At 39.1% G+C, this 22,941-nt stretch overlaps 1 protein-coding gene across 2 annotated transcripts in view; it reads left to right on the forward strand.

The window, feature by feature from the left end:
- The window catches only part of LOC134354988 (phospholipid phosphatase-related protein type 5-like), a 214,998-nt gene that overhangs the window by 109,309 nt on the left and 82,748 nt on the right, over positions 1–22,941 (forward strand). For both annotated transcript variants that reach the window (XM_063064587.1, XM_063064588.1), the window contains exon 2: positions 1,190–1,322. In XM_063064587.1, coding sequence (XP_062920657.1) covers positions 1,190–1,322 — 133 coding nt within the window. The remainder of the gene's footprint in view (positions 1–1,189; positions 1,323–22,941) is intronic.

Genomic DNA, 22,941 nt, shown 5'->3' on the forward strand with positions numbered 1-22,941 from the left:
TGTGTCTTGGTTGATGCAGCCAAATAGTCCAGTATTATTCCTTCTCTATTTTTTAAAAGATAGATAGTGGTACTGATGCACATAAGCATTAAGCTGCGCCTGATGGAGTCAACCACGTGGGGTGAGTCTGGAGTCAACCACATGGGGTGAGTCCGGAGTCAAACATAGGTCAGACCAGGTTTGAAAAATCTCTTCCCCTGAAAGGCTTTGGTGAACCAAATGCATTATTTTTGACAATCCAGTTATTTCGCATGGACGTTGTTTCACAAATTCCAGAGATCAAATGTATTAAAATTCATTTGGATTTGAACTCGGCTCTCAGGATTATTTATCCAGAACCTCTGGATTACCAAACTAGTAATATAACAGATGTGCCACCACTTTGTCAATATAGGTATTTGAAACTGAAATTACTGCTTTCAAGGTATTCCAGCATGGAATGAATAACTAACTGATTAACCAGATGGTGCAGAATGGACCAAGCATATAACAAAATTAATTTTTCACCTGAGACATGGTATTGGTGCTCAGGCAAAAAGCAATTTAGTATATCACCACCTTCCGAAGGGCACCTTAAGATGTATATAATAAAACATACGAATAGAAGCAGAAGTAGGTGATGTGACCCTCAGTGCTGCTCCCCTATTTATTGTGATACTGACTGATCCTGTTATCAGTTACTGTAAGACCATCAACCCGTTCATTCAATAAATAAAAATAAAATTTTCATTTCAGGACAAACTGGGAAAATATAATCCCATTCGTAATTTCAATTTAATGCAAACCACTCGAAAATCCAGTTGTCAAGTACAGTTGAAAGTGTGTGTGATTGTGGCAGGGACAAGTCTTGTATAAGACTTCAAACTCCAGGATTCAAAAAAACATCAGAAAATGGTGAATCATATCAATGAAAGCATCTGATGGAACAGTAGATACAATTATGTATCAGCTCTATCCACCAGCAAACAGATTCTAATGTAATTGCTCTGAGATTACATTCAATTGGCAACAAGCACCCAATTACTGACAAAAAAATACATCCAAGGAAACTTGGCGCATATAGATCATTTATTTAGATGCTAACTAAACAAAATCAAATCTGTAATTGTTGATTGTGGCAAGTGTGTTAGAACTTCCATGCTTTATTTTGCTAATTTTAAAATGCAATAATCTTCTTATTCTTTATAAGATAATCGTGGGAGAAGTGGCTGTATTTTTACTTCAATCAGCTTCTAAAGAGTTTGGAAATCGTGAGAAGGCAATAATAACCGGAGACTGTTGTTACATCAATCCGCTGGTGCGCAGAACAGTCAGGTTCCTTGGTAAGAGTAACATTTAAAGTTCTCCCGGAAGACGCTTGTCATTTTATGAGGTTGATATTTCTAAATTAAAAATAAGATGAAAGTCTTGGTATTTTGTTTGTTGCATTTCCTGCCCTGCTGTGGAAAAGACAACATTTAGGATGTACAAAAAATAATATTTTCACAAATTACTAATACTAAACTGTTAAAAAGTAACAGGAAAAACATCTTCATTATTTGTCTGGCTGCGAGTTACCTAAAAGTAATACCAACTATTTCACATATACTGCTGCAATCATTGAAGAGCTAATTTCATATACTGTATCTACATAGGACTATAGTTTTTGAACGGTTTTCTGGTTTGACATAAGGACAGGTTGGCTTTCATGAAATACAGATTAGTACAAAGAGCTCTTATTTACTGAGTTCTATGGTTTTTTGCAATGTTCATATTGGCATACTTCAGTTGAAAGAGAAATAGCAATTGACTGAAGAGACATTATTGAGGAAATAGTTTTTAATGCTTCTCACTGAAGAATGATAACAGATGGGAATCTTAGTGACAGCAATGATTCTTGCCAGCTGATAGCGCAAGGTAGCTTACAAATAGGTGAAAGATGTCTTCATGGATTGAATATGAGCCAATTATGCAGTGAAAGCCATTTTATTTTAGGATTTTGCTATAGTCAATTCCTCGGCCTCTATCAATCCCAGTTTTCTATGCTGTTCATTGCAAAATTACAATAAATAAATAGCCTGCAGCCTTCAGTCTGAGTATTAAATTAGTGGCAAATTACTTCGAACAATTTGTCTTAAATTTCCTATCCACCACTTAGTGAGCTGTTTCAATGGGAGGCTTTGAGGTCCATGGGCCAAATGTAGGCAGATGGGATTAGCTCACTAGACAACACAGTCAGTATGGACTGTTTGGGCTGAAGGGCCTTTTTCCATGCTATATGACTCTGGGACTAGCTCCTTTGATAAAATAACAAAAAAATCAAATAAAAGCATTAAGCATATAAATACTCATATGTTAAAGTGTAATTTGAAAGATTTGCATTTTAAAATCATCTTAAAAAGTGACTGCACTTTTCTGTATTGTGGATTGGCTTTGTGGAAAATATGCAATTATATTTTTCTCTGTTTAATAAAAAAATTCAAAACTATTCTCTATTGCATTTGTCCCTATCCTTTCTCCACAACTACCTAAAATTACTTGGTTATACAATAGAGCTATAACAGTCTTTTAAACTTTAAATGTCTGCTTAGATATCAGGAAAGAACAAAGTGATTTGATACAAACAACAGACTTCTGTAAAATATCAGATGGTCAGGTAGCATATGAGGAGAGAAATGGACAGTCAATGTTTTGGGTCAAGTATCTTAACCTGGACTCCAGATTCTCGAATCTGCAGTCTTTTATGTCTCCAATGTGATCTAATAATTTGAAACAAAACCTTAAAAACAATTTGTAATGAAAGGCCTGATCAAAAGGTCTAATCAACCCATAAACTGAGTATATAATTAACAATTTTAAGCCATAGCATGTAGGTGGAGAATATTGTTGATATAAACAGAAGTGTATGCACATTTGAAGTGAAAACAACTTGCAGTTTCATTAATATACAGTGAAACATTATGTATTTGCTTGATATTGTCAAAAGGAATTTCTTTCTGAGTTTTCCCACTTCACCAGATGCAGGACTACAGGTAAACTGTACAGTGCAATATGAAAATAAACTTAAAAGTACTCAAAATAATGGTTTAAGTAGCAAACCAAACAATTTATCTTTTACTGTCAGGTGAACCTGACAGCTAGTAAGTTCATTAATGATTAGTAATATCACTCTTTGCATATTTTTCAATGGTTATTGAACACTCCGTAATGGATTTTTACAGGCTATCTCCTTGGTTACTGTGTAGGAACTGATGGTCTGCCATGAATATTTCAACTAAATGAAAATAGCATTTGCTGTCATAGAATTGTACTGTTTGACTCAGCTGGTCTGTGATCTGTGTCAAGCTCTTCAAATTTGAATATTCTTACTCAAATGTGAATATAGAGAATATTGGTGTAGTTACTTATATCTAGCAAAATTTAACTTCTCTCTTTGTAATTCTTTGTACAGAGGTATTCAATTATAGACTGTTCTTCCATTTATATAAGGCAACGTCCCCAATTGTACTTTTACCTGACTTCAAACAGTTCCAGTGTCTATATATAGGGGTATTAAATGGATAAGTCATGTCTACCTCCTCCTGAACCTATCACTATTACAGAAGCCCACCTGGCTTCACCTATGACCTTCTAATTATCCTCCATCCAAACCCCCCACCTTTTTTATTCTGGCATCTTTCCCCTTCCTTTTCAGTCCTGAAAAAGGGTCTCAGCCCGAAATGTCGACTGTTTATTCGTTTCCATAGATGACTTGCTGTGTTCCTCCAGCATTTTGTGTGCGTTACAATTACAGAAGCTTGTGTTCAGAGCAATTAGCTTACCCAAGATACCAAGAAATGGCTAAGTGCTGGTACACTCCACAGGTAACAATGATACAATGGTTGTAGGCATCAGTTTAGCAGTTCTTCCAGTGGTTGTAACAAAACACATTAATGAAGATACAGCAGTGGATGTAGTGTATATGGATTTCAGTAAGGCATTTGATAAGGTTCCCCATGCAAGGCTCATTCACAAAATAATGAGGCATGGGATCCATGGAGACCTTGCTTTGTGGATCCAGAATTGGCTTGCCCACGGAAGGCAAAAGGTGGTTGTAGATGGTTCGTATTCTGCATGGAGGTTTTCCGCAGGGATCTGTTCGGGACCCCCTCCTCTTTGTGATTTTTATAAGTGACCTGGATGAAGAAGTAGAAGAGTGGGTTAGTAAGTTTGCTGATGACACATAAGTTGGGAGTATTGTGGATAATCTGGAAGGATGTCAGAGGTTCCAGAGGAACATCGATAGGATGCAAAACTGGGCTTAGAAGTGGCAGTTAAAGTTCAATCCAGATGACTGAGAAGTTCTTCATTTTGGTAGATCAAATTTGAAGACAGAATATAATAGTAAAGGTAAGACTTGGCAGTGTGGAGGATCAGTGAGATCTTGGGGTCTGTATTATGGACACTCAAAGCTGCTGAACAGGTTGACAGTGTTGTTAAGAAGGCATATGGTGTGTTGGCCTTCATCAACTGTGGGACTGAGTTTAAGAGCTGTGAGTTAATGTTACAGCTATATAAGACCTTAGTTAAACCCCACTTGGAGTACTAATTTCAGTTCTCACCTCACTACAGGAAGGATGTGGATACTATAGAGAGAGTGTAGATTTACAAGATTTATAGAGGAGATTTACAAGGATGTTGCCTGGATTGGAGAGCATGTCTTATGAGAATAAGTTGAGTGAATTTAGCCTTTTCTCCTTGGAGCGACAGAGGATCAGAGGTGATCTGATAGAGGTGTACAAGATGATGAGAGGCATAGATCGTGTGGATAGCCAGAGGCTTTTTCCCAGGGCTGAAATGGCTAACATGAGGGGGCATAGTTTTAAGGTGCTTGGAAGTAGGTAAAAGGGGAGATGTCAGAGGTAAGTTTTTCATATAGAGCATTGTGGGTGCGTGGAATGCATTGCCAGTGAAGGTGGTAGAGGTGCACACAAAGGAATCTTTTCTTTCTTTCTTTTTAAATCTTTTTATTGAATAAGTATACAAAAAGGTAAACCATATAAACATTAATACAATGTTAAAATATAATAAAATTCCAGAAGGTATCAATACCAAAAAAAAATACTACAAACAATGTAATTTAAACATAAAAAACCAAGATAACATAATAGTATACTAAATTTTATATATATATCAATGGAAAAAAAAGAAAAAAAAACCCCAAAAAAAACCCACTGTGCAACTAACTAAAAGCAAAGCAAAGCAATGGGCTAACTTGAAACCAAACAGAGTTAAACTTAAAATCACGTCCTCAATCCCGCCCTCCATTAAAAACAGTGGAAAAAAAACAAGAAGGGTATATATTACATTAAATGAAAATATCGAATAAAAGGTCCCCAAATCTGTTCAAATTTAAATGAAGAATCATAAAGGTTACTTCTAATTTTCTCCAGATTCAAACATAAAATCGTCTGAGAGAACCAAAAAAAGGTAGTTGGAGCATTAAGCTCTTTCCAATGTTGTAAAATACATCTTTTCGCCATTAAAGTAAGAAATGCGATCATTCTACGGGCTGAAGGGGAAAGATTACTAGAAATTTTGGGTAGTCCAAAGATAGCAGTAATAGGGTGAGGAGAGATATCTATATTTAATACCTTAGAAATAATATTAAAAATATCTCTCCAAAAAGTTTCCAAAGTAGGACAAGACCAAAACATATGAGTTAAAGAGGCTATCTGCCCCGAACATCTATCACAAAAAGGATTAATATGCGAGTAAAAACGCGCTAACTTATCTTTGGACATATGTGCTCTATGAACTACTTTAAATTGAATTAGGGAATGTTTAGCACAAATAGAGGAAGTATTAACTAATTGTAAAATCTGCCCCCAATCATCCACAGAAATGGTAAGCCCCAATTCCTGTTCCCAATCTACCCTAATCTTATCAAATGGAGCTTTCCTACGTTTCATAATAATATTATAAATCATAGCCGATGCACCTTTCTGACATGGATTGAGGTTAATTATCGAATCTAAAATATATGTAGGAGGAAGCATTGGAAAGGAAGAAAGTATAGTACTTAGGAAATTTCTAACTTGTAAATATCTAAAAAGATGTATTCTTGATAAATTATATTTATTAGATAATTGTTCAAAAGACATAAGGGAACCATCTAAAAATAAATCCAAAAACCGTAAAATACCCTTAGTCTTCCAGGTTTGAAAAGCGCGATCCGTAAAAGAGGGAGGAAAAAATATGTTACCTAAAATAGGAATCGCTAACCCGAATTGATTAAGATCAAAAAATTTTCTGAATTGAAACCAAATGCGCAAAGCATATTTAACTATCGGGTTAAAGACCTGCTTAAGGCGTTTCGAATCAAAAGGAAGAGAGGAACCTAAAATAGAGCCAAGTGTATAACCCTGAACAGATTGTAGTTCCAATGCTACCCATTTAGGAATAGATAGTATATCCTGATCAAGTAACCAAAATTTCATATGTCGAATATTAATAGCCCAATAAAAGAATCTAAAGTTAGGTAATGCTAAACCTCCATCTCTCTTAGCTTTCTGTAAATGTATTTCACCCAGTCTCGGATTCTTATTCTGCCAAATAAATGAAGAAATTTTAGAGTCAACTTTATCAAAGAAAGATTTTGGAACAAAAATTGGTAATGCCTGAAACACATATAAAAATTTTGGCAAAAAAAACATCTTAACTGCATTAATACGACCAATCAAAGTTAAATATAAGGGAAACCATTTAGATGAAAGTTGAGTAATATGGTCTATTAATGGTAAAAAGTTAATCTTAAATAAATCTTTATATTTACAAGTAATTTTAATCCCAAGATAAGAAAAATAATTATCAATCAATTTAAATGGAAATTTATAATATAAGGGAAGATGTTTATTAATCGGAAAGAGTTCACTCTTACTAAGATTTAATTTATAACCTGAAAAAAAAACAAATTGTGCTAATAACTCTAAAACAGCAGGAATGGATTTCTCAGGATTAGAAATATATAACAGTAAATCATCAGCATAGAGTGATAATTTATGGGACTTTAATCCCCGAGTTATCCCAGTAATATTTGAAGATTCTCGAATGGCAATTGCAAGAGGTTCTAATGCAATATCAAATAATAGGGGACTAAGAGGACAGCCTTGTCGAGTACCTCGAAAAAGAGGAAAAAAAGGTGAGTTTAAAGAGTTAGTACGGACCGAGGCTGCAGGGGAATGATATAACAGTTTAATCCAGGATATAAATTTCAAGCTAAAATTAAACATTTCAAGCACCTTAAATAAATAGGGCCATTCTACTCTATCAAAAGCTTTCTCGGCGTCTAAAGAAATAACACACTCAGGAACATTTTGTGAGGGAGTATAAACAATATTTAACAATGTACGAATATTATAAAAAGAGTAACGACCTTTAATAAAACCCGTTTGGTCTTCCGAAATAATAGAAGGAAGTACTTTTTCTAGTCTATTTGCTAATAACTTAGAAAAAACTTTAGAATCAACATTTAATAAAGATATTGGTCTATAAGATGCACATTGAGCAGGGTCTTTATCCTTCTTTAGTATTAAAGAAATTGACGCTCTATTAAAAGATTCAGGAAGTTTACCAAGTTTCAGAGAAGCCTCAAAGACCCTACAGAGCCAAGGGATCAATAAAGAAGCAAAACATTTATAAAATTCAACGGTAAACCCATCCGGGCCAGGAGCTTTCCCCAGATTCATAGAAAAAATAACATTCTTAATCTCATCCATAGTAATGGAAGTATCTAATATAGAAGACATATCCTGTGAAATCTTAGGGAAGTCTAACTTATCTAAAAAATCATTCATATATTTAGAATCTCGAGGAGACTCTGATTGATATAAAGAAGAATAAAAATCACAAAAGGTTTGATTAATCCCCACATGATCCAGTATCAATCGATCATTTTGGTTATAAATCTGATTGATTTGAGATTTAACATAATTAGATTTCAATTGGTTAGCCAGCAGCTTGCCAATTTTGTCACTGTGAACATAAAATTCACTTCTTGTTTTCTTTAATTGGTTTACAATCAAGGACGAGAGTAATAAACTGTGTTCCATTTGAAGTTCAGTTCTTTCTTTGTATAACTCCTCAGAAGGAGCCATAACATATTTCTTATCAATTTCTTTAATCTTGTCCACAATTGCCATCTCCTCCTGCTTCTGTTTCTTCCTCAAAGCAGCAGAATACGAAATAATCTGACCACGAATATAGGCTTTAAAAGTGTCCCAAAGAGTGTTAACAGAAATATCCTCTGTATGATTAATTGTAAAAAAAAGCTCAATCTGTTCATTCATAAAGTTAACAAAGTCCGAATCCTGAAGCAACAGCGAATTAAAACGCCATTGTCTATTATTTTGTATATTGGCCATAATTTTAATAGAAAGCTTAAGTGGAGCATGATCCGAAATGGTTATAGAATCATAATCACATTTAATCACTGAAGGAATAAGACGAGAATCAATAAAAAAAATAATCAATTCTTGAATATGGCCTTTTATATATTGGTGAGACCCGACGCAGACTGGGAGACTGCTTTGCTGAACATCTACGCTCTGTCCGCCAGAGAAAGCAGGATCTCCCAGTGGCCACACATTTTAATTCCACATCCTATTCCCATTCTGACATGTCTATCCACGGCCTCCTCCACCGTAAAGATGAAGCCACACTCAGGTTGGAGGAACAACACCTTATATTCCGTCTGGGTAGCCTCCAACCTGATGGCATGAACATTGACTTCTCTAACTTCCGCTAAGGCCCCACCTCCCCCTCGTACCCCATCTGTTACTCATTTTTATGCACACATTCTTTCTCTCACTCTCCTTTTTCTCCCTCTGTCCCTCTGAATATACCTCTTGCCCATCCTCTGGCTCACCCCCCCCCACCTCCTTGTCTTTCTTCCCGGACCTCCTGTCCCATGATCCTCTCGTATCCCCTTTTGCCTATCACCTGTCCAGCTCTTGGCTCTATCCCTCCCCCTCCTGTCTTCTCCTATCATTTTGCATCTCCCCCTCCCCCTCCAGCTTTCAAATCCCTTACTCACTCTTCCTTCAGTTAGTCCTGACGAAGGGTCTCGGCCTGAAACGTCGACTGCGCCTCTTCCTATAGATGCTGCTTGGCCTGCTGCGTTCACCAGCAACTTTGATGTATGTTGGTTGAAAGTAAATAACTCCATTTTTAACTGTGGCTTAGCATCTCCCAAAGTTCAAATGCCTGAATTTAAATGAATTCGGGTTGGTAAATGTTTAGGGGAAGGGGGTAGGATTTAAGTTCATTGGGAGTCTTTATGCATTTTTTTCATACCCCAAAATGGTGAGCTCAATTTTTGTCTTGGAAAAATACTTGCTCTTGGCTAGTATGTAGTTGATATTCTAATAGTTATGAGGAGCCAATCTGATAGTGTAACCATGGGAGTAAATGTTGGATAAGTGAATTCTCCACTGGACCAAGGCTAGATGAAGACTGCAGTTCAAGGAGTACTCATCCAGGTCCACAAGGAAAACTTAGGCTCTCCTGCCCAGCATTTTCACCCACTGTCACCATCAGTATCCATAGCACTTAAACTCTGCCGGAGTTTGTCCCATGTGGCAAAATATAGATAAGAGAAGTATGTCAATATCACACCTATAAAGCCAAACTGTTTGAGTTATCCCAAGATCTTGATCTCGGTGTCCCAAGTGGGCCAGAGATTCTTCGTATCATATTCCTGGCCAAGATTTAAAACTGACCATTTTATTTTCCATAACTTATTTGAATCCGCATTTGAGCAATTTATTTATTGTTCAAGAGACACGGGTTGTCACTTTATTCCAAAGCCTTTCTATCAATATTCACTTCCATTTATCTATTTCAAGCAACCCCTAATCTGTCCTGGATAGATTCTGACACTTTCCAGTCCCACTGTCCAACTAGTTAATATTGGCAGTTCAGTCGCTCTCACAAAGGCTGATTCTCTCTTGTGATTTTAGATGACTGTCATACATTGAAGAACTGACTGACCAATGACTTGTGTCTATAATCAGTGAGACTAATATCTCTGTCTAATTGTGCACCATTGATTGACAGAAACTGTATTTAGGATGCATTATATAAATTGCTCAAGCACTATCACAAAAGCTTTAAATGATATCACTCTATGACATAAATCCATGTTTATTCAAATCCACAAGCATCACCCAGAATTTGATTTTTATTATTAAAGATTACAAAATTCTAAAATTAATTCATGATTAAATAGTGCAAAACCTACATCAATTCAATGGCTGTGAATACGTCAATCTTTCAATACAGAATGCACTCAAAATGCATTTACAGCTTCTGGTGATTAGATTTGTAGTGGGTGCAACAAAAAAGAAATCGGAGTAAAATTTAATCATCAATATTTCTCCCAGTTCTCTTAATGCTCCATGTTCCCAATTGTCACTAACACCCATTCTTCTATATGCCGTCCCTTAATTTACTCAACAGGTGAGGCGTTTGCACTTGAAATCTTGTCTGCTGTTGTCAACAGCATTGCTCTTTGACACCAGAATGAGACATTTTGTAGATATCAATGTTAATAAGGAATTTTATGCTGGATGCAGCCAGATGTACAATTTTATGGAGTGTATCCATCTCAACTCATGTTTCCTCACTCTAGAGCAGGGGTTCCCAACCTGGGGCTCCATGGGCCCCTTGCTTAATAGTATTGATCCATAAAAAGGTTGGGAACCCATGCTCAGTGTGTAACCTTCCGTCACGTTATCCAACACAACATTTTGCATTGATCTATAACTGAAGCATTACATTATCCTCACTTTATCCTCACTTGGCTTCTAGTGCACACAGAAAACAGGAAACCACTTGATCTGATTCAGATACATACACTCAATGGCCACTTTTTTAAAACGTGTCTCCTGTACCCAATAAAGTAGCCTCTGAGTGTATGTTCCTGGTTTTTTTCTGTAGCTCAAGGTTCAATCTGTTGTACATTAAGAGATGATCTTCTGCATACCACTGTTGTAAGGCATGGTAACTTAAGTTACCATCGCCTTCCTGTCAGCTTGAACCAATCTGGCCATTCTCCTCTGACCTCTCTCATTAACAAGCCATTTCCACCCACAGAACTGCCACTCACTAGACGATTTTTTTTTTTGTTTCTTGCAACATTTTCTGTAAACTGTAGAGTCTATTGTGTGAGACAATCCCAGGTGATCAGCAGTTTCCGAGATGCTCAAACCACCACATCAGCAACCAACATTCATTCCCCGGTGAAAGTCACTTAGATCACATTTCTTCTCCATTCCGACGTTTGGTCTGAACAACAACTGAACCTCTTGACCATCTCTGCAACGTTTAATGTATTGAGTTTCCACCTCATGATTGGCTGATTAATGTGCAGGTGTTCAGGTGTACTGAGTGTATATGGTCAATGTATTATTTCCTCCCAGCACCCCATCTATGCTGAGCTAAACCATACAGGATATCTTCCTATTCTGTATCAGTTGGAATATCAGGGCAGGCTCATGAATAAATTAGCAGGAGTTATTTGGAGAGGTATGTTATTGCAGAAAGCTGTGAAAAATGTTGCTGTTTCAGCATTATAGTGCAGTTATTAAGCCTTCCATGGTTTAATGATAATGCTGAAATCTGGTCCTCTTGAATAAGGGAGAAGTATTGAAAATCCACTCTGAAAAAACAGAGAACAGTACAGTACAAGAACAGGCCTTTTGGCCCAGAGTGTCTGTACTGACCATCTGCCTTCATGTGGCCTACATTTCCCCATTCCCTGCCTGTTCATGTACCTGTCTAAATGCCTCATAAGCATTGTTATCTTGTCTGTTTCTAACACTTCCCCTTGCAGTTTATTCCAGGCACTTAACACCACCACTGTAAAAACACTCAGTTGGTAGTGCTGGGTGGCATGGTATCATAGCAGTTAGTGCCAACTGTAAAAAAATGGGGCTCAATTCCGCCGCCGTCTGTAGGGAGTTTCTATGTTCTCCACATGACAGCAGGGGTTTCCTCCAGGTGCTCCAGTTTCCTCCCACATTCCCAGGATGTACAGTTAGGCTTGGTGAGTTGTGGGCATGCAATGGAGACACTTGCAGGCTGCCGCAGTACATTCCCCGCTGAGCTGATTTGACATGAAACGACGCACCTCACTGTATTTCTCGACATACATGTGTCAAATAAAGCTAAAACTCATTTTATTCATTTCATAAGTCTGTCTTTAAACTTCCCTCGTTCTTGAAGCTCCCTGGGGGAAAAAACGTACTGCATACGCTGTCTATGCATCCTTTAATTTTGTGTACTGTCATGTCACCCCTCAGCCCTCAACACTCCAGAGAAAACAGTACAAGTTTATCCAACATTTTCTTATAACTAATGCTTTCTAATCCTGGCAGTATCCAGGTGAACCTCTTCTGAACCTTCTCCAAAACCTCCACAACCTTCCCATAATCGGGTGGCCAGAAGTGTACACAATACTCCAAATGTTACCTAAACAGATTTTTACACAGCTGCAAAATGGCTTTCCAGCTTTTATATTCAGTGCACTGACCAATGAGGGAAAGAATGACATAACACTGTCTCTACCACTTAATTAACTTGTTCAAAGGTTTATTTATTATCAAAGTATACAACTCTGTCAAAATGGATGTTGTGATGCCTCGAGGGAGGTATTGTAGTGGGTAGTGCTTGTCACTCTCACTTTCAGCTTCACAAGACTGCTGGCCAGTGGTAGAAAAGGAGAGCTGAGTGTGTAAGTCCCTCCCTGCCAGTACATAGCCTCACCAACAGCAAGCCTCATGTAGTGACTCGTCACTGGTGACACACAGAAACTGAACTTCTTTCGGACTCAGGCTGAAGTATAGAGGACGGTGAGGAGGTCTGGCCCCTGCAGATGTAGCACGTAGGCCCACTGGTATGTGGAGACACCCTGGTGTTCATGAATCTGTTCCCCAGCTACAGGTAAATAGCTCCACTGCCTTGCGGGCAGCCTGGGGAGAGTTGAAGGCTACAGGAGTAAACCCAGACAGCAAATCCAGAGGGGATCCCCTAAGGCAGATGGACGTCATTGAACATCCTTCCAGCAGCTCCTGCAGCCAAACTGGTGCCAAGCGTATTGCTTCATAAGCTTTCCTTTGGACTATACTGGTGAGGCCAAGAGAGGGATCTTGACAACTAGGCATCTCAGCATCTCTATATGTTCCGCCCAGGCTTGCGATGATGATCATCATCACCCATTGTCCTCCGAGACAGACGGATGCCAACCACCATACAACTCTGAAATTTTTCTTCTCCAGGTGGCCACGAAACCAAGAAAAAAAAGAACTGCAGCATGGTCATCAACCCCCAAATCCCTCCTCTCTGCACAAAAAAAACAAACAAAAACGGAACAGGCATATCAACCTCCAAACTTCCCTGCCCTGCACACAAAATGATGAGAAAGGTCGAGCAAAAAGCACAGAATACAAAAAAGCCATAAGTCTGAAAAAAAATCCACAGTCCAAATCCACATCCAAAATATAGAAAACCTGAGCAAAATTCTCCCTCTCCATAGAAGAGCACTGTCACCAGCAATAAAAAAGCATTTTTAACTTTCCGTAGCAGGGTGATTTCCACCAGCGATAAAGAGGTGGTCTCCTCTCTCCATAGCAGAGCGATTCACCAATGATTTAAAAAGACAGTCTCCCTTCTCTAGCAACTGAGCAATCTCCCAGTGATAAAAAGGCAGGCAAGCAGCCGTGTTTCCACCTGCCTCACTGGTTTAATTGGTGAACAATGGAAGCTTTAATCCATGAAATGGAGTCAAATATCGGCTCACAGCCTTCTCATCACGAGGTTCCCGCACACTGCCTCTACCTCCCGGAATCCCCTCGGAGAATGCAGAGCGCTTAAACATCCAAAGGATCTCCAAACTGTAAATCACTGTTCAAGATGTAAATGATATGTAAAAGACATAAAGGAAGTGAAATATACGGTTTCATGATCTATCCAGAAGATGTCAATTGAAGGAACGTTGCATGCAGGCGCTATCTTGACCGGAAGGTTAAGACGTAAGTGTTGCCAGTTTCAGGAAGATATAGACTTGTATCGGAAGATCCCTCTGAACATTGTCTTACAACTTACAGTATAATTTCCTGAAGTATTTGGCCTCCCAAACTGCAGTAGCACACATTACTCTGGATTAAACACCAAATTAATTTCTGAGATAGTAAGTGAATCCAAAAGAACCTCTCACTACCTTTTAAAGGTATTTACAAAAAAAATTATTGTTAAAATAAATCCATAGTTTTTTAAAGCAACACACAAATTACAGGAGGAGCTCAGCAGAGTCAGGCAGCATCTATGGAAATGAATAAACAGTCGACCTCTCAAGCCGAGACTCTTCCTCAGGACTGGAAAGGAAATGGGGAGACTCCAGAATAAAAAGGTGGGGGAGGGAGAAAAGGATAGGTATAAGGTGACGAGTGAAGCCAGCGGGGTGGGAAAGGTAAAGGGATGGAGAGGAAGAAATCTGATAGGAGAGGAGAAAGAGAAGGAGGAGGAGATGGTAGGCAGGTGAGAAGAGGTAAGAGGCCAAAGTGGGGAATAGAAGAAGAGGGAAGGGGGAGGGAAAACAATTTACTAGAAGGAGAAATCAACGTTTGTACCATCAGCTTGATGTGGCTCATCCACCCTGAGAGTGGCCACATCATGGAACACGAGGAAGGCCATGGACCAACATGTTGGAGTGGGAATGGGAATTTTTTTTGCCTATTATTTGAACCTTCAATAAAATAATATTCAACAAATAAGAAAAAATTCAGAGCTAATGACAGTATCATTGTTATTCACAATTTAAGGGGAAGTTTAAAAAGATATTTCATTTAAAGCTAATTTTCATCTAACAATTGAAACACAGCTAAAGATACCAAAAAATTACCTGAAGCTAATTTAAATCATGTTTTCTGTGGCGATACTTGATTTGAATACCTAATCGAACATAAATAAACATGATTTGTCATAAACATGAGATCCATACTGTTTATGTCTGTGTAAAACTGTCCTCCTGGCATCTGCATTTTTTTTGAGTTCTTCTGTTGGCCAATGTTAACATGTTTCCATGGAAGTATAAATTTATTTAATTTTCACTGGCTGCTTCTTTGGAATATGCTGCGGTTAGGTAATGCAGTATTTTGATTGAAACTTCAATAAAATTTGGTTTCTTCTGTATTACGTGTGGGATTAATTGTAAAAGTAAAATTTTGACAAAATGTATGGAGTATATAACTCTGCCAAGTTTGCTGGTCATTCTATACATAATTGCTACATTGAATTTTTAGAATGACATTACAAACAAAATCATATTATAATTACATAGAAATAAGAATAATCACTCATGGTAAATAAGAGGGGAGTTTTAAGCAAACTTGTCTGGTTGGGAATCAGCTGGTAGGCAGTTAACATCAGGCAGCTCACCTGCATCGAATCACCTTCCTTCCAGAGGTGAAAGGAGTTGATTTTTATTGGTTATAATCTCCTGAGCAAGGCATCATTCCAAAAGTATGAGTAGGCATGGGTCAGTATAAGTTGTGTTTGAAATCTGGTATGCCCTTGTTACGTTCACAGGAGTTAGCCAGGCCAAAGCAGGGCAAAGCCAAGAGCAAGGCTGTGCCAATAGAGGAGTGGCATTCAGGGAGAGGGTGAATAGGTTTAGGAGAGGCGTCAATGAATGAGTTGTTGAGAAGACAAAGCTAAGCCCACTTGATTATCTAAAACAACACACTCAAAATGCTGGAGGAATTCAGCGGGCCAGGCAGCATCTATGGAAAAACGTACAGTCAACATTTCAGACTGAGACCCTTCATCAGGACTGGAAAAAAAGATGAGGAGTCATCTGACTGGCTCCACATAAAATAACTTGGGATGGAGATTCATAATCCTTCCTTGTCCCACCTGCACCCTAGCTCCTTTGCGATTTTAAACTCCCAGTGCGATTGGTTTAGTCGTCCATCTGCTATCACGTGGCTTTAATGTACAGTCTCAGAACTCAGAATCAGGGTTATTAGGACTGACATATGATATGAAATTTGTTGTTTTCTGCAGCAGTATAGAGCAATACATTAACAATTGCTATAATTTCCAGTAATAAATATATAAAATATAAATGAATATTGCAAAATGAGACCAAAACATAAAAAAGAGCAAAAGACTGTCATAATTATATGACAATTCCTGTGGAAACTGTTGTGAAATTGACCACAGAATTCAGATGAGACCTGGGATTTAATATTCTCCAGCCCCAACTTCCAGAGCAGTGGATATGTTGTTGCTCTGAACAATATCTCCCCACTAAGGCTGGTTTAGAGCTGTTTATTAGGCCAGGCAGTGTCTGACGACAGAAAGACAGAGGTGATGATTCACATTGATGGTTCTTGATCAGAACTGGGAACAATCAAGGAAAAGGAATGGTTTGTGTTCCAGAGGAATGGTGGAGGGGATCAAAGGGTAAGTTTGTGGGAAAGACAAATTAGAGCAGGTGAAATGTAGTGTTGTGTTTGTTTAATGAAGAGTCTCAGCCTGAAATGTTGACTGTTTATTTCAATCCATGAATACTGCCTGACCTGCTGAACTCCTCTAGCACTTGGTGTGTGTTGCTCTCGATTTTCAGCATCTGCAGAATCTCCTGTGTTTATGTGCTGTGTTGGAGCTAGCTGAAGGTGGGCGGTGAGGAGAATGAGCAACAAAAAAAGGTGTATCTGGGGGAGGTGCAAGTAGGCAGAGATGAATGAAAGCCACAAGGAGAAGGGAAAAAGTGAGAATGCTGGAGATGTGAGAAAAAAGGGTGGATTGGCTGAAGAGCATTGTTGAGTCTGGAAGTAATAACGTGCTCCATCAGGCAGAGGTGTAAAATCCTGCAGACTCTGCAGGAAGAACAGGGACATTCCCCCAATGTACATGCCAATATTTATACCACAGCTAACACCTGCAACAGATAACCTGGTAACTTATTTCATTGCTTTCTGTGTGTCTTTCCTGTGTGTAATTTTAAAAAAGAATCTGCTCTTGTATTACCTATAGAAAAGGGAGCTTGTGCCCATTGAGCCTGCCGAACTGTGGAAATGGCTTAAAGGATAAGGCTGTAAATCAGCAGTGGCAGATCTCAATAAAAGTGCATTTTAGTGTGGTAGAATGGTTCTAATGAGAAGCATGCACATCAGGATAAAGGAAGTTTAGCATAGTGTCAAATTGAAAGTTGAGCATATTGAAGGAAAGAATTGAGACCAATATCTGAAATGTTATCACTTACTCTTTCCACAAATTTGCATCACCTATTGAGCATTTCAAGATTTCCAGCACTATCTCTTTTTATTTTGGTCAATGGAATGGCAAAGGGCATAGACATTAAAAACAGGGAAAGCTTAGCTAAATTTTAAGAGATGCAAGTGCAGTGTTGAGCATAGTTTATGTGTTTGTGTTTAAAGGTTGCATCTGTATTAAAGGCTGTCACTAGATTAACTGCTGGGGTAAAGCAATTAATTTACAAAGAAAATGAGCAAGTTGGACCTACATGCTTTGAAGATGGTTAAGAGGTGATCTTACTGAAAAATAGCATATCGTAGATGGAATTAACAAAACTCATGTAGAGAATTTGTTTCCCTTGAATGAAAAGCTGTACTTTTGTGATAAATGGTCAACCATTAAGATGGAGATGGGGAGGAATTTCTCGAGGATCATGAATTTTCAGAATTCTCTTCCCCAGGGAGTTGTGAAGGAAGAGTCAGTGAAGCTATCCAAAGAGGAGAATAACACCTGTTTAATCTACTAGGAAGCACAGGATTGTTGGGGAGTGAGTGGAAAAGTGGGGTTGAGGCCAAGACTGGATCAGTCTCGTTCTCCCCTTAGATTCCCCTCCAGGCACTTACCCCTGCATCTTTGCAAATTGTTACACCTGCCCCACACCTCCTCCCTCACCACCATTCAGGCTCCCAAATAGTCATTTCAAGTGAGGTAGTTTTTACATGTAAAATCATTGTTGTCATTTCTTGCATCCAGCGCTCCCGGTATGGGTGCCACTACATTAAAGAGAGATTAATTTACTTTCTTACATGTTAATGTTCCGATGTGCATGTTGATAAATAGACTGAATTTCTCTTTATTAGTGAGAACTGATGCAGATTAGGGGACCATTTGGTTGAGCATCTTCGCTCCATCTGCCACACCAGCTAGAATCTCCCAGTGGCCAGCTGTTTTAATTTCGTTTCCAGTTTCCCATTTCCACACCAAGTCAGTTCATGACCTCCTCTACTGCTTAGTTGTTGCTACACAGATTAAAGGAATAGTACCTCATGTTCTGCCTTAGTAGTCTCTGACCTGACAGCATGAACATCCTGGTACCCATTCCCCTCTGTCCCTTATTTTTTTCCTGTTCGCACTGACCCTATCACTCTCTCTCTTTCTCTTCTCTCAATATTAATCTGCCTGTCACCCACATATTCCTCCCAGTTCCTCTCATCAACTTCTTTCCTTTATTCCGTAGTCCTCTGTTCTCTCCTATCAGATCCCAGCTTCTTCAACCATTTGTTACGTCCACCTAGCACCTCTCAGCTTCTCACCTCATGCCCATTCCCCCCTCCCCCATCTGCCTCTCAATACCACCCCCCCTCCTTACTTCAACCGGATCCATGTGTCGCCTGCCTGCTCTTGCTCTAGAATCAGAATCAGGTTTATTATCACTGTATGTCATGAAATTTGTTGCAGCAGGACCTCCAGCACCCAGGGCATGCCCTTTTCTCACTGTTACTACCAGGATGAGGTACAGAAGCCTAAAGGCACACACTCGGTGATTCAGGAACAGCTACTTCCTCACTGCCATCCAATTCCTAAATGGACATTGAATCTTTGGACACTACCTCACTTTTTCTTAATATGCAGTATTTCTGTTTTTGCATGTTTTTAATCTATTCAATATACGTAATTGATTTAGTTGCTTATTATTGTTATTTTTCTCTCTGCTAGGTTATGTATTGTATAAAACTGCTGCTGCTAAGTTAACAAATTTCAAGTCACATATCAGTGATAATAAACCTGATTCTGATTCTGAGCAATGGAGTGCAAGACATAACATAAAAATACTATTAAGTTACAATAAGAACTATATACTGTAGTGCAAACGAGGTAGTGCTCATGAATTCGTGGACTCATGGACCATTCAGAAATCTAATGGTGGAGGTGAAAAATCTGTTTCTGAAACACCAAGTGTGTGTCTTTATGCTCCTGTACCACCTCTTTGATGGTAGTATTGAGAAGAGGGTATGTCCCAGATGGTAAACGTCCTTAATGATATATGCTTCCATTTTGAGGCACCACCTCTTGACGATTTCCGTGTTGGTGGGGAGGCTTAAGCTATGATGACACTTGCTGAGCCTACATTTCTGCATCCCCGTAGGATCCTGCATATTAGAACCTCTGTATTGGATGGTGATTTACCCAGTCCACCATCTTCCTTCATCTTTTTCTACTAGCTATCTCACCTTTTTCTTTGTAGTCCTGATGAAGGATCCCAGCCCAAATTGACAGTGGTCCACTTTACCCAACAGATGCTGCTTGATTGATTAATTCCTCCAGCTCATTTGTATGTTGCCTCAATCTTGTTCTTGAATGGCAGGAGTGGGCCGTAGGGCTGACAGTCCCATTCTGGGTGCTGGTTTTTATATCCTTGTGCTCTTATTCAATAAAATCATGGCTCAGAATCAAAAACAAAATCCAAAAATACTGGGAGTGTTCAGTAGACCAGGCTGCACCTGTGCGAAGAGAGACATTCAAATCTTCATGTTGGAGACCCTTCATCAGAACTAAAAAGGAAATAAAAGACACTTCTAAAGCTGCAGGGAAAGTTGGGATCGGAGTGTCCCTGATAAAGTGAAACCGGAGTGGCCATGGGGAAAAGCATGGTTATCTGTTCAGTGAGTGGGTGGGAGCAGTTAAAGGGTGAGAATATAGGTAAGAAGATTGTGGAAGTTGTCAAAATGCAGAGCAGGAGAACATGACTAGCAGGTCCTTAACCACCAGAGAAATTTGACCTTAAAGCTACATCCCTACTAAATTTTTACCCCACGACTTTACACGTGTGTTTAAACCTTGATTATATTCAAAGTCTCCTCTTCAGAACCCTTGATTTGAAAATTCAAAAAAGTCAAGACCTCTGAGAGGAACAATTACTGATCTCTATTTTTCCCTCTGAAATGGTGCCCATTGGTTTATAGATGTCCCACAAAGAGAAACATCCTCTAAGCATCCACCGTCAATCCCCTCAGAATCTCATGTTTCCTAAAAAAAAACATCACTTTTTATTTTCCACAGTGACCACAGAATAGGACCAGCTCAGTTTTCCGCATTAGATATCCCTTTAATCCTAGGACTCAAACCCTGTGAGATTTCTCTGCACTTCCTCTAATGCATCTATTTCCTTCTTTATTTAAAGATACTATGTGGTATTCTAGGTGCAGCCTTACCAGCACACTGTCCTACTTTTCTGTTTCATTCCCCTTTCCACTTCATTCCATTTCCACTAATATTCTTCATGCCAAAGTAAATAATTTCTCACTTCCCCACATTGTACTCAATCTGACAAATTTTCGCCAACTCACATAACCTATCTATATTGGAAGTAACTTAAGGAGAGAGGGAACAAAATCAGGAAATTGGGAGAAGTGAATCAATATTTGATCAAGGATAAGCAATCACTAAATTCCCTGGACCATGGAATGAAAAACTACTTCACATTTCACTGTTCAGCATACCCTCCCAAGATGGAACACACTATAAATACTTTAACTGTAACCAAGTACTAATTTGATCCTTAATTCCCAGACAATATCTTTCAATAAGATGTTTGCTAGTAACAGGTAAACACACAGTTGCTTGATACGATTTCAAGTGGAGAATGAGACTCACCCTAGTTTTCTGGGCAACATTTATCCTTCAAATAACACCACTAGTTCATGCCATCCCTTTGGATGAGACCAGGCTTAGGACCTTTCAATAGTAAGTGTATGTGCGTTGGCGCATGACCAAGTGGTTAAGGTGTTCGTCTAGTGATTTGAAGGTCGCTAGTTTGAGCCTTGGCTGAGGCAGCGTGTGTGTCCTTGAGCAAGACATTTAACCATACATTGCTCTGCGACGACACCGGTTCCAAGCTGTATGGGTCCTAATGCCCTTCCCTTGGACAACATCGGTGGCGTGGAGAGGGGAGACTTGCAGCATGGGCAACTGCTGGTCTTCCATACAACCTTGCCCAGGCCTGCGCCCTGGAAACCTTCCAAGGCGCAAATCCATGGTCTCATGAGACTAATGGATGCCTATAAAAGTGTACAGAAGAATTTCCCTCAACATACATAAAAGTTGATGCTGAGCGCAGAAGGCCAGGCAGCATCTATAGGAAGAGGTACAGTCGATATTTCGGGCCGAGACCCTTCGTCAGGACTAACACCGAAGGGTCTTGACCCGAAACGTCGACTGTACCTCTTCCTATAGATGCTGCCTGGCCTGCTGTGCTCACCAGCAACTTTTATGTGTGTTGCTCGAAATTCCAGCATCTTCAGATTTCCTCGTGTTTGCGAGAAGAATTTCCCTATTCCATTCCAGTCATGCCTCCTTCTAAAACTTGTAATTCTTGTGTTTCACACAAGCTTCTGTCATTGATAATTAATTGAGGCAGAACAAGTATTATTGTGAACAAAAGATTGCATTTCTTTGAAAACAATAGTTGCAGCTCTTTCGTTCTATATCTTAAGTGAAAAATGCTTGGCTGATCAATTTGCAATGTGACCATGAGAATGGGTCAAGAAAGAAAAGTCAATTTGCCTTGCTGTTCAACAAATAACTATACCAAGTGTCAGCTAAAGTGTTCTCTAGCTCATCAAAACTTCAGGTACTGTTCTTTACAGGTCCCAGAAGCCCATGCTCATCCCCATTGACCCTAAGTATCGCTCTCTAACCAACTGTTTCTATTTCAATGTGATACAGATGGAGAGTGAATATCTATAAACTGCAGATGTTGAATGTCTGAAATAAAAACAGAAAAGTTTGGAAATGTTTGGTAGGGTAGAAGAGCGAGAGTAGGACCTATCAAAACCTATCAAATATTGAAAGGACAGAAAAGAGTGGCCATGGAGAAGACATTTCCTATTGTGGAGAATCATAAGACCGGATGGCACAACCTCAGAATACAAGAACATCCCTTTAAAACAGAGATAAGGAGGAATTCTTATTAGCCAGATGGTGGTGAATCTGTGCAATTCATTGCCATGGCTGACTGTGAAGGCCAACTCATGGGGTATATTTAAAGCAAGGGTTGATGGGTTCCTGATTAGTCAGATTACCAAAATTTATGGGAAGAAGGTTGAAGAATGGGGTTGACGGAGATAATAAATCAGCCATGATAGAATGGTTGAGGAGACTTGATGGACTGAGTGGCCTAATTCTGCTCCTATGTCTTATGGTCAGGTAGCATATGTAGAGGGAGAGAGAGAATGAGAACGTTTCAAGTTGGAGATACTTCACCAGAACTGTATTGACAAAGGGTGTTTGACTTGAAATTTTAACTCTACTTCTTTTCCCACAGATAATGTCTGACTTGTCAAATATCTCCAGCAGTTTCTGTTTTTATTGTCTGGTTGAAGCTTGACTAGGATTGAGTGGTTGGAATGCAGACAGGATCAGAGCAGTTGTGTGAATGGAATAAGGGTCATTGTGAAAATGTAGCATTGCTAGGGCTGGATTTAGTGGGGCTGGGGCCCCTGGGCTGGAGAGAAAATATTTGTGGGAAGCAGGAATATGTCAAGGAGTGAGATCAGAAGACTAAGTCTACGTCCACACTAGACCGGATAAATCCGTAACCAAAGCTTTTTCTCTTCGTTTTGACCCTCCGTCCACACTGAAACGGTGTTTTCCTCCCCTGAAAAC

The sequence above is a fragment of the Mobula hypostoma genome, chromosome 12 (assembly GCF_963921235.1).
Source record: "Mobula hypostoma chromosome 12, sMobHyp1.1, whole genome shotgun sequence".
NCBI classification, from domain to species: domain Eukaryota; kingdom Metazoa; phylum Chordata; class Chondrichthyes; order Myliobatiformes; family Myliobatidae; genus Mobula; species Mobula hypostoma.